We start from the raw sequence: 12,367 nt of genomic DNA, 5'->3' as shown, positions 1-12,367 counted from the left end.
AAACAAAACAAAGGCTTTTAATTATTTATTGTGTTTGAACCCTGGGCTGGCAGCTGTCCTTGAGATTTTTGGTAGTTAATCGGAGATAAAAGGCTGACAGTCTTTCTTTCCCAGGTTGGCTTTGAACCTTGATGTCCCCACCTGAACCTCCTGAGTAGTTAGGATTTCAGGTGTGAGCCACTGATGCCCAGCATAAAAGCATTTTTTGTTTTTTTCTTTTTCAACTTAATTTTTTTTTGCGAGTCCTGAGCTTGAGTTCAGGGCCTAAGCATTGTCCTTGTACTTTCCCAAGGCTAGAGCTCTACCATTTGAGCCTCAGCACTACTTCCAGCTTTAAAAAAAAAAAAAAAATATATATATATATATATATATATATATATGGTAATCTATCTATCTATCTATCTATCTATCTATCTATCTATGGTATAGAGGAATTGAACCCAGGTCTTCGTGCATGCTAGGCAAGCACTCTATCACTAGGCCAAACTCCTGGCCCCTCAACTTATTTTTTTTTAATCATTATTATAAAGGTGTACTAAGGGTTATTATCTGATGTGTCTAAATGTAACATCTCTGTATATCCCCTCTAAAATAATAAAGTAAATAAAATGTATTGTTAATTGTAACAGTGATGTACAGGAGGGTTACAATTGGGTAAGTCAGGTAAAGAGCACATTTCTTTTTGGACAATGTCACTCCTTCCCTCACTCACAAAAGCCTTTTAAATTCAGAGTTAGGGACAAACATGACTGAAAAATTTTTTGTGTGTGGGTTTTAGGGCTTCAACTGGGATCTTGGCACTATTCCTTAGCTCTTTTGCTCTAGTCTAGCACTCTACCACTTTGAGGTACAGCACCACTTCCAGTTTTCTGGTGGTTAAGTGGACATGAGTCTCATAAATTTTCCTTCCCTGGCTGTTTCAAACTGTGATCCTTAGATCTCAGCCTCCTGAGTAGCTAGGATTCTAGGTGTGAGCCATCAGTACCCAAGTGGATTGAAGATTTTTATCTTTTCTTCACTTCTCCCATTATAATTTGGATCCGTGTGTGCTTCCAAAAAAAAAAAAAAAGGCTGTGTGTTGCAGACTTCGTCCTCAGCTAATGGTGCTACTGACAGGGTGATTGGCTCATGTTATCAGTGGATTAACTAATTCATGAGTTCATCCTTGAACTGGCTATTAAGAGATGAGGCCTTAACCCTGGCCCTGGTGGTTCATGCCTGTCACCTTAAACTACTCAGAAGGCAGAGATCAAAGCTGGCTGGGGCGGGAAAGTCCATGAGTCTAGTATCTCCCGTTGTCAAAAAACTGGGAGTGGAGCTGTGGCTCAAAGGGGAAGAGTGCTAGCCTTGAGCAAAAGGGCTCAGAGACAGCCCCTAGAATTGGATTCCTCCCCCCCCCCCCCCGAAAAAGAGATGGCCTGTCTGGGGATACAAGTCTCTAGGGGCATAATTTTAAGAATGCCTTTTCTCTGGCCCCTTCTTGCCATTCTTTCTGCTTCCTGGCTACCATACATACTGGAACTTAGTTCTACTGCACTCTTTTGCTGTGATGCACTGCATCACCATAGGCCAGAAATAACAGACCCAGCAACATGGACTGAAACCTCTGAAACGCAGGTCCAGAATAAATCCTTCCTCCCCTGAGATGATTTCTCAGATATTTGCCACAGCAATGAAAAGGGATAAATACAACCCAGCACCGCTCAGAAATGGAAGGGATGCCTTAAAAGGGTACGAAAGCCTTCTTAGCTGTGAAAAAAATTAGTCACACACACTAACTTAGTAACAGTAACTTAGTACGACAGCAGCCTGGTTTCCCAGGTGCCACTGTGTATTGCCAACTCAATCTAATGACAAAGATCCAAACCCTTGACAGAAATTGGGGTTATGCTCAGAGACCATTAATTCACGGATTACTGGCAGGTATGTATGTATACTGTCTTACTTAATCCAGCACCCTGTGAGGTAATACCACTATTTCATGAGTAAGGCTGAGAGAGCAGTTCAGTGTCTTATTGAAGGCTACACAGCTCCTAAGACGCCTGGGAAAAACCTGAGGTCCTTTCATAGGGTATGTTCTTGGGGCCTCCATAGTCTTTCTATGAAAGAACCAGAGCGCCAGTGCTCTGGGGCAGTTAAAGGTATCAGCACCATCAACATGCTTAGTTTACATATACCATCTCTTTGATGAAGATGATGACACTGCAGAACTTTAAAGAAAATGCTAGACCATCATATGGTAAAGACCAATGGAGAGTTAATAGTTCAGCTTTTCCCTAGTGCTTTCCTGGAAACACTTTTCCTATGAGGGATCCTGTAACAGATGAACCACAAAAATAAAGCGTGGTGGTTGCAAAAGCAAACTGTTCCCCAATCCTCCTCATAGAAATGAGCACCTCCATAGTAGAAGCTCTAAGTGCAGTAAGTTATCCTGCTTAAGTTTAATCCACAGTTCCTCTAAGATTACTGGACCAAGGCAACTTTTACTATTTTTGATGCATGACTGACCTTTCTTTTTTTTTTCGCCAGTCCTGGGCTTGAGCTCAGGGCCTGAGCACTGTCCTTGGACTTTCTCAAGGCTAGAGCTCTACCACTTGAGCCTCAGAACCACTTCTGGCTTTTTTTTCTATGTATGTGGTACTGAGGAATCAAACCCGGGTCTTCGTGCATGCTAGGCAAGCACTTTAACCACTAGGCCAAACTCCCGGCCCATGACTGACCTTTCTAAACCAATGGAACACATCTTGGCAAACACCAAATTAAGGTGTGTTTAGCTAGTTCTGTGGTCCTCTAGCCAGGATATGAATCTGAAGGACCTTTCATTCACTCCCTGAAGGCAGTACGGGTCTGATGACCCACCTTCTAGTTTTATTCATATTTACATCCTCCACAGCTGATGGGAACCGAGAGGATTTGCATGGGAATGTTGCCACCTACTTTTGCATAGTAGGCTGAGGCTCATGGGATTCTATGAGTTACCATGTGATCAAACATACTTTGATCAAGTTTATCCAAGGTGAAATCATTATCTTCGAATTGGAGGTATGTGGCTCAAGTGATAAAGGGCAAAAAAGAAACATCACTTGACAACAGTACCTGCTTTGAAAACTTCTTCTGGGAAAGAGTATATGGCCTATATTTTCTTGCCTTACTGTTATGTATTTTTATGGTGCTTAATATGCAAGCACTCAGTCTTTGTAGTAATCTAACTCACTAACTTTCCACAAGCAGTTCCTATTGGGATGGGTATAGTCTAGAGTGGGGCTATGAGTAGACAGGACCCTCTCTGTTGAAATGGAAAAAAAGTGAACCAGGTATAGTGGAACTGAAAATCTCATTTTTTCTTGTGCTCCAATGATTAAACAACTTTAAAATGGGGTGGGGTGCTAATGGCTCACTTCTGTAATCTTAGCTACTTAAGAGTCTAAGATTTGAAAATTGAAGTTTGAGGCCAGCCTCAGCAGGAATGTCCACGAGACTCTTTTCTCCCAACTACTCACCAAAAAAGCAGGAAGAAGAGCTGTGTCTCAAGTGCTAGAGTGCTAGCCTTGAGCAAAAATGCTCAAGAACAGAGCCCAAGCCCCAAGTTTTTTTGGCAGGACTCATACACAAAAGTACTCATGTGAAGGACCAGGAGTTTGGCCTAGTGGTAGAGTGCTTGCCTAGCATGCACAAAGACCCAGGTTTGATTCCCCAGTACCACATACACAGACAAAAAGCCAGAAGTGCTGCTGTGGCTCAAGTGGTAGAGCTCTAGCTTTGAGAAAGCCCAAGGACAGTGCTCAGACCCTGAGTTCAAGCCCAGGACTGGCAAGAAAAAAAAAATCAAACAGAAGTAATCATGTGATGTAAGAACTCAGATTTAGGGCTGGGAGTTTGGCCTAGTGGTAGAGTGCTTGCATAGCATGCACAAAGACCAGGGTTCGATTCCTCAGTACCACATACATAGAAAAAAAAAAAAAAAGCCTGAAGTGGTACTGCGGCTCAAGTGGTAGAGTGCTAGCCTTGGGAAAGCCCAAGGACAGTGCTCAGGCCCTGAGTTCAAGCCCCAGGACTGGCAAAAAAAAAAAAAAAGAACTCAGATTTAATAAAGCTTTCATAAAAAAATGTATTCATATACAGGTTGGGGTATGTGAGGTGCATGCCCGTAAACCTAGCACTTATTTAGGAGGCTGAGGGAGAAAGATTTCAAGTTTGAAGTCAGTTGGGCTACAGTATTTTCTTTTTTTTTTGGCAAATCCGGAGGCTTGAACTCGGGGCTTGGGCCCCGTCCCTGAGCTTCTCTTACTCCAGACTAGCAATCTACCACCTGAGTTCCAGTGCCACTTCCAGCTTTTTCTGTTTATGTGGTAGTGAGGAATTGAACTCAGGACTTCATGCATGTTAGGCAAGCACTCTACCACTAAGCCACATTCCCAGCCTCCTGGGTTACGGTTGTTTTTTTATTTTGGGGGGGGCTAGTCTTGGGGACTGAATTCAGGGCCTGAGCACTGTCCTTTTCCTTAGGGCTACTGCACTATCACTTAAGCCACACCACCACTTCCAGCTTTTCTATGTATGTGGTATCGAGGAATTGAACCGGGGTCTCTGTGCATGCTAGGCAAACACTCTAACCACTAGGTGAAACTCCTGGCCCATGGGCTACATTTCTGTCCCAAACTTTTCCACTTAGAAATGACTTTGGAAATCCTTTATCTTCAAAAAGGTACACTGTATCTCATGAGTTAGTCAAGCTTGAAAAGTCAGGTAACTGGACTCAAGTGGCTCACTCCTCTAATCGTAGCTACTCAGGAAACAGATTTTAGGATTGCAGTTCAAAGTCAGCCCAGCCACACAAGTCCCTGAGACTCTTATCTCCAATTAACCACCAAACAGAAAAAGTTAGTAAGCTTGTTTATAGAAGTGGGGTGAGAACTAAACTCCATTTTTTTTTTTTTTTTTTGCCAGTCCTGGGGATTAAACTCAGGGCCTGGGCACTGTCCTTGGGCTTTCTCAAGGTTAGCGCTCTGCCATGTGAGCCACAGTATCACTTTCAGCTTTTTTTTTCTATGTATGTGGTACCAAGGAATCGAACTCAGGTCTTCATGCATGCTAGACAAGCACTCTACTAGTAGGCCAAACTTCTGGCCCCAGGGATAAGATTTTTATGGACTTTCCTGCCCTGGTGGCTGGCTTTGATCCTGGATCCTCAGTTCTCAGCTTCCTGATTAGCTTACAGTCCTGAGCCACCAGTTGCTTTCATGACACCTACTATTAGGAAAAACTTTGCCTTATTTGTTTCCTTGTGTATGCTGTGGGAGGCTCGCCAGGCAGTTACACTATCCTTGCTCTAGCACTCAGGAGAGGCTGCATTCTTGGTGATTCTCAACTTTGCCCCCTTTCTAACCTCTGTCCCTGACTTGCCCTTTCTCCTTTTGAAATAGTAATCTTTGGAAATTATGTGTGTGACTTCCCAAGCAGTCTGTAATGAGTTTTTCCACCATGCCTGAATTTGCGAAGACCGGAAGGCGGAAGAGCCAACAGCTAGTCAACTGTCATCCTTTCTACACTGGCAGGTCTATGGACTGTCCATATACTGAAGAATTAGGAAGAAGGAAGAAATAAGGGCAGAAATGCCCGTTGGGAGTACTTGCCTACCCCTAGGCAAGTCCAAGGCTGTTCTCCAAGGTCTGTCTGTTTCCCTTGTGAACATCTGTAGTCCAGTCCTTCAGTCATCTTCAGACAGCGGATCAAGAAGGCATGAGAGGAAAACCAGAAGCTGGGTAGTTGCATTGAAGTAAGTGTGCCAGCTAATGGCTGTTGGTGGAACAAGAGACTTCCTTTGGCTCTGGGTCAGTGGGGCCCCTTTCTCATGGTGGACTAACTTGCCAGAAATGGCTCTTCCCTTCACCGTCATTCCTCAGCAGCCTTTCTGGAAAGAAGCAGGCTTGTTTTTCCATTCTAGCACTTACCCTCCGACCCACCTCAGCACCCTGGAGGGCCGTGTTTGTAATTGGAGGCTGAAACGGAGCCTCCGCCTGGGGGCTCCGGGAGGGTCCCCCCGGGGTGGCGCCCTGCCCCCTCCGGAAGGCAGCATCCTAGTGGAGGGCTCGGCTCCGATCCCGCGGCGCCTTTGGTCCCCGGAGCCACCCCGCCGGCCCGGTAGGTGTGCGGAGGGGAAGAGCGGCGGCTCCCCGGGACTCCAGGCGGGGGCTGGGGACCGCATGGTGGCTCTGGGGAGTGGCGGGCCGGCGAGCCTGGGAACCTCGGCGGACCCAGCGAACTCACTAACGGGGCGTCTCCTGGAAGTCCGGGCGGGGTCCGCCTCGCAGAGCCATCCCCGAGGAGAGCAGCCCCCCCTCTTCTCACCCAAACTTGTGTGGACCCGGGATGAGGCGGGCGCGGGGGGCGCCGAGGCGGACCTGGGGGCAGCCCAGCCTCGCCGCGAGGACCCTCGGGCGCGCGTCTCCAGCCCGGGGCGCATCCCAGCGCCGAGGGGCCGGGGGCCGCTGACACAAAGGCGGCGGCTGAGGCGCCGGGGCTCGGCCCGGCAGATGGCAGAGCGCCCCGGAGCCGCCCGGCCGTCCCTCGCGTCGCGGGAGGTCCACCAGCGCCACTCGCCGCCCGCCCTCGGCCGCCCGGCCAGGCGCGGCCTCCTCGGCCGGCGCGGGGTCCCCCGGTTAACCCCTGCCCGCCAGCCCGGCCGCTGATTGGCGGAGGCGGGGAGCCGGGGCCGCGGGGACCCCCCCCCACCTTCCTGGTTTCCTCCCCCTCCTCCCCTACAGTCGGCGCTACCCCCCCCAAGACCCCCCCCCCCGCCTCCCAGCCGTGCAAATCTCGCGAGGAAACACGCGGTTTCACTAGTGTGTTTACACCGATCACTACTAATCCGGACCGAACCGATCCGGATTAAGGGGCCGGAGGCGGGTCCTGGGCACCAGCGGTTCCGACCCCCCCTCCCCCGCCCTCCGCGCCGCACCCGAGTGGCCCCCAGCCGAGCGGGCCCCCACCTCCCCGGCCGGCCTGGGCTCTTCTGCGCCTCCCTTGGCCTTTGTCCGGCGCCAGGAGGCCCGGTCCCGCGCCCCCCGCGGCCGCCCGGGCCCGGGCCCGCGTCAGGCGCCTGGCTCTGTACGCGAGCCCGGGGATCTGCGGCCTCCACGGCCCCCCTCCCCCGCCCGCCCTCTCGTGGAGCCCGGCGCCGGCGGCGGCTGCCCGGGCGGGGGGTTGCGGCGCTCAGGAGAGGCCCCGGCTCCACCCCGGGCCTGCCCAGGGGGAGAGCAGAGCGGTCCGCAGCCGGGTCGGGTCGGGGCCCCTCCCGGGAGGAGCGTGGAGCGGCGGCGGCAGCGGCGGCGGCAGGTGAGAGGCAGAGCCCGGGGCGAGGGAGGGCGCCGGGCCTGAGTGTCTAACCGTCTCGGAGACCCCCCCTCGGCCCACGGAAACTGCGACCCGGGCCCCCTGCGGGGCCGGCGCCGGGCCGCGGCTCCGGGCGCTGAGGAGGGAGGCGCTCCCCGAGGGCTGCGAGGTCGCTGAGGGGCCCGGTGAAGATGGGGCAGGCCCGGGCCTGGGAGTGGGGCTGGCGGTCGGCCGAGAGACGGGGGACACCCCGGGAGCCGAGGCCCCGAGAGCCGGCTGCTCCCTCCCCACCCCCGTGACAGGTGGGCCTGGAGTTGGGGAAAGTTTGGAGGCGGCGAGGGGCGCCGGGAGCAGGCCCGGCGGTCCTGCTTCTCGACGGCTGCGGGCCGCGGGGAGGAGCCCGGTCCGGAGCCCCGCCGGAGGGAGACCCAGTGCCTGTTTTCTTAACATGAGTTGACATTAAATGGAGTAACCGCTGAGGCGTCATTTTCCGGGTCAGGCCTAGGGATGGAGGCTCGTGGAGTGTTTCAGGAGACCTCTGCCTTTTCCATCAGGGCCGGGCGAGGAAGGCCACCGAAGGAAACTCACGCTCACCACCTCCTTTTCGGTCTCCCTCGCCCCCTCTCCCCTCTCCCTCTGTCCCTCCCTCTCTTTCCTTCTCCCTCTCCTCTCTCCCACTCTCCCTCCCCCCCCCCAACATGTCTTTCTTCTCGTCCAAGAATTTCCTAGTTCCTCTGTAACCTGCACTTGTACGTGTGGGTGAAACTTTCATTTGTCACCCTCTCATTCCCCTCTGCCCCCGGCTCCCGGTCCAGGGAAGGGAAACGAAACCGGAGGACTTACATAGGGGTTTTTGCTGGCAGTCGTGGAGTTGTTAGCTTGCAGATGGATCCACGTTTTCTGTGAACTTTAAAAGCACGCCAGTCCTTCCAGTCACCACCTAATGACCAGTGCGAAGGGGTTCTGTGTGGTGATTCATGCTTCTTTCCCACTTTTTTTTTTTTTTTAAATGTGGAGGAGAGAATTTGAGTGCAACTTGCGAGAGTTGATTGCTCACAATGGATGGGCATATCTGCTCAAAGTGCCTGTACATTAATTGGTCGGGGAAGGAATTTAAAAATGGTGTCCTCTTGATTCCTGCTCAGGAGTGCCTGGCTGCAAGTAGACAGGTATCCAGAGGGGAGAGAAACTTACTGATCCCGGGAGTGGTCAGCAAAAGATTTTGTAGAAGGGATTTTTCAAGAATTACATTGATTTCCCGAATAAATGGAAGTCGGTGGTTTCACCATGGTTCTCTGTTCAACTTAAAATAAAATTCCTTTTTTTTATATATATATTTAAAGCTGCTGTGAGTTCTGCAGAGAATGGGGATATATGATGTTATTTGGAGTTGTTTGCAATGTCTGGCTCATGCTGTATTTGAAATTATGAATGCTTTATATTTTTAGATTAAGGACTGATTGCTGCATGTTTGAGAAATAACTAAAAGTACTTAGCTCGAGTCAAAGGTTGATGGAAGGAGTTTTCTTTTTGCAAGTTTGCCCTGTTTCATTCCCTCTGCTCAACTTTTTTTAAAAATAGGTTTTACTTTTATTTATTTATTTTGCCAATCCTGGGGCTTGAACTCAGGACCTTGGCACTATCCTTGAGCTTTCTAAAGGGTAGTGCTCTCCCATTTGAACCACAGCACCACTTGTGGCTTTTTCTGTATATGTGGCAACCAAGGAATCGAACTCAGGGCTTTGTGCATGCTAGGCAAGCACTTTTACTACTAGGCCAAACTCCTGCCCCCCCTCTTTTTTTTTTTTTTGTCAGTTACAGGGTTTGAACTCAGGGCCTGGGCATTGTCCCTGTGCTCTTCAACTCAAGGATACTTAGCACTCTGCCACTTGAGCCATAGCGCCACTACTGGTTTTCTGGTGGCTAATTGGAGATAAGAATCTCTTGGACTTTTGTACCTGGGCTGGCATTGAACCATAATCCTCAGATCTCAGCCTACTGAGTAACTAGGAATACAGGCCTGAGCCACTGGAGCCCAGCCTCTGCTCAACTTTTACAGTGATTATGCAAAGGATTTGAAAATCTGTGCTAACTTTTTTTTTTTTTTTTGCCAGTCCTGGGCTTAAACTCAGGGCCTGAGCACTATCCTTGGACTTTCTCAAGGCTAGAGCTCTACCACTTGAGCCTTAGCACCACTTCTGGCTTTTTTCTATGTATGTGGTACCAAGGAATCGAACCTGGGTCTTCATGCATGCTAGGCAAGCACTTTATCCACTAGGCCAAACTCCCGGCCCCCTGTGCTAACTTTTTTTTGTTAAAATAAAATCAGAACATGGGAAGAATAAGTGGCATTCATGGAAGAATTTTAAGCTTCTATATGTAACTATTGATAACATCAAATAACTGATGAAGCATATCATAGTTTACCATGTGCAGGATTTTTTTTCTTGATGTACTTGTATGTTGTCATTAAGTTACACTATTTACTATAGTTTTGTTATAATTGTTTCCTCTCATTTTAGTTTTCATAGTTTCATAACTTTCTTTTTTATTTTTTTTTTTGTAGAAATGATGGAAGAATTGCATAGCCTGGACCCAAGAAGGCAAGAATTATTAGAGGCCAGGTTTACTGGAGTTGGTGTTAGTAAGGTGAGTTAAATAATAATAATACTATTATTTATAGTATACTTTAAACACATTTAAAAATGACTTATGTGGAACGTACTGAGAGACTGTAGGAGAGATTTAGTTTGTGGTTTAAATGGTTTTAAAATCTAATGTGTTCTATTTGGGAAAAAATGTTTCTTTCTTCTTCTAATATAAAAGTTTCCCAAGGGGCTTGTTGCAGGAATATGAACAGGATGCATATCTAAATTCTGGCCATATTTGTTAAAACTCTTCAGTCCCTGGGGAAGGGGGGGGCGGGACACACCTTAATTACAAGGTATTACATAGCTTCATTACACTGGATTTTTTTGGAGGTAGTTATGTGGTAGTGTTGAAGAAACTGCCTCTGTGAAGTCTGTCGATGTTCTAAATCTGCAGCTCAGCAGATTTCCCTATATTTTACCCCTAGATTGTTTTTTCACTCCTGTTTTCTTTCTTTTTTGTCGGTTGTGGGGCTTGAACTCTGGGCCTGAGCACTGTCCCTAAGCTCTTCAGCTCAAGGCTATTGCTCTACCACTTGAGCCATAGCACTACTTTTGGTTTTCTGGTGGTTAATTGGAGATTGAAGTCTTATGGATTTTCCTGGCCTGGCTGGCTTTGAATTTCGATCCTTCAGATGTCAGCCTCCTGAGTAGCTAGGATTACAGGCATGAGCCTCCAATGCCCAGCGCCTGTTTTCTGCCTGGTTCACTGTTTTATTTTTGCCCCTAGAATTGGTAGATGAATAGTTAAACATAAATTAAATATTTTTATGATGTTTTACTTAAAAGCTTCAGTTCAAGGTGATTACTGCTTACTTGGGTTTGAAACGTGAGGTATGAAATTTTGATCTTGAGCTGATTCAACATTTTTGTGTTTACTTTTTTAAAATTCTGTATGGTAACTTCAATGTTAATCTTGTTCTTTGGTCAGTTGCTTCTACAAGAAGGTGTATATTAAGGTTTATAGTTTGAAAGTCTGGGTTCTTTGATGGTTCAGGAAATTTTGTTTTATTGTTGGTTGTGGGGCATGAGCCTGGGCACTGTTCCCTGAGCGCTCTTACTTAAGGCTTGAACTCCTACATTTTGAGTCGCAGCACCACTTCTGGTTTTCTGGTGGCTTATTGGAGATAAGAGTCTTATGGACTTTCCTGTCTGGCCTGGCTTCAAACTTCCATCCTCAGATCTCAGCCTCCTGAGTAGCTAGCATTACAGGTGTGAGCCACCAGCTCCTGGCTGACATAGTTTCTACTGAGTGCTGACAGTATGCTAGGCATCATGTAAGGTGTTATCGATGATATTGTAGCATAGTACCTCCAAACCTGCAGTATGTGGAAGTGGAGGGGAGAACAGAAGAGATAATGTGAGGAGAGCTAAAATTACAGCTTTGACTAGGTGCTATGGGACACAGGATTTGTTTACACATTAGATGTTTTTTTTTTATTTTTTTTATTTTTTATTTTTTGCCAGTCCTGGGCTTGAACTCAGGGCCTGAGCATTGTCCTTGGACTTTCTCAAGGCTTCCACTTGAGCCTTAGCACCACTTCTGGCTGTTTTTTTTTTCTATGTATGTGGTACTGAGGAATCGAACCCGGGTCCTCGTGCATGCTAGGCAAGCACTTTAACCACTAGGCCAAACTCCCGGCCCCTGTTTTTTGTTTTTTGCTTTATATTTTGGAGACAGTCTTGCTATGTAGCTCAGGCTGACCTGGAACTTAGAATCCTTCTTCCTCAGCCTTCTAAGTCCTGGAGTTATAGATGTGTACCACCATGCCTTGCTGCACATTAGTTCTTTGTCCATTTTATTGATTTACAGGAAGTAACTTCACATAGAAATGAGATTTAAATTGATCCCTCATTCAATTGATTATGTATGTGTTTTTGTGGCAGTGCTAGGGCTTGAACATAGGACATTGTGCTCTTGCTTATTTGCTTTTTAGCACAAGGCTACCATCCAGGCTACAGTCAGTTGTGGGACTCGAACTCTGAGCCTGAGTATTGTCCCTTAGCTCCTCAGTTCAAGGCTACCACCCTACCCCTTAAGCCATAGCGCCACTTCCTATTGGAGATAAGAATCTCTTGTCTTCCCTGTCTTACTTCAAACCATAATCCTTAGATATCAGCCTCCTGAATAACTAGGGTTACAGGTAGGAACCACTAGTGCCCAGCTTGTATTGATTTATTTAAGCAGGGTTTTGGTGTGTGTATGTACATGCATGTCAGACTGACTTTGAACTAGTCTTTAACCTAGTCTTCTGAGTGCTGGGATTACAGGTATATTCCACCATGCTTAGGCCTTTTTTTTTGGTTGGTTGTGGGACTTGAACTCTGGGCCTGGGTGCTATCTTTGAGCTTTTCAGCTCAAGGCTACCACCCTACTCCTTGAGCCG

General features: G+C 48.0%; 1 protein-coding gene across 3 annotated transcripts in view; it reads left to right on the top strand.

The window, feature by feature from the left end:
• Positions 1–5,693: 5,693 nt before the first annotated feature.
• Positions 5,694–12,367, top strand: part of Tlk2 (tousled like kinase 2) — a 107,294-nt gene continuing 100,620 nt past the window's right edge. The window contains exons 1-2 of one of the 3 annotated variants that reach the window (XM_090349984.1): positions 5,694–5,776; positions 9,899–9,981. In XM_090349984.1, coding sequence (XP_090206110.1) covers positions 9,901–9,981 — 81 coding nt within the window. In that variant the 5' untranslated portion in view covers positions 5,694–5,776; positions 9,899–9,900. Of the gene's footprint in view, positions 5,777–7,025; positions 7,336–9,898; positions 9,982–12,367 lie in introns of those variants that run through there. The other 2 variants (XM_090349983.1, XM_090349985.1) reach the window with 2 other exon arrangements.

This window comes from Megascapheus bottae, chromosome 17 (genome assembly GCF_031878675.1).
Source record: "Megascapheus bottae isolate mThoBot1 chromosome 17, mThoBot2.hap1, whole genome shotgun sequence".
In the NCBI taxonomy this organism is placed as follows: domain Eukaryota; kingdom Metazoa; phylum Chordata; class Mammalia; order Rodentia; family Geomyidae; genus Megascapheus; species Megascapheus bottae.
Note: the sequence above shows the minus strand (reverse complement) of the source record. Positions and strands in the feature narration are given on the sequence as shown.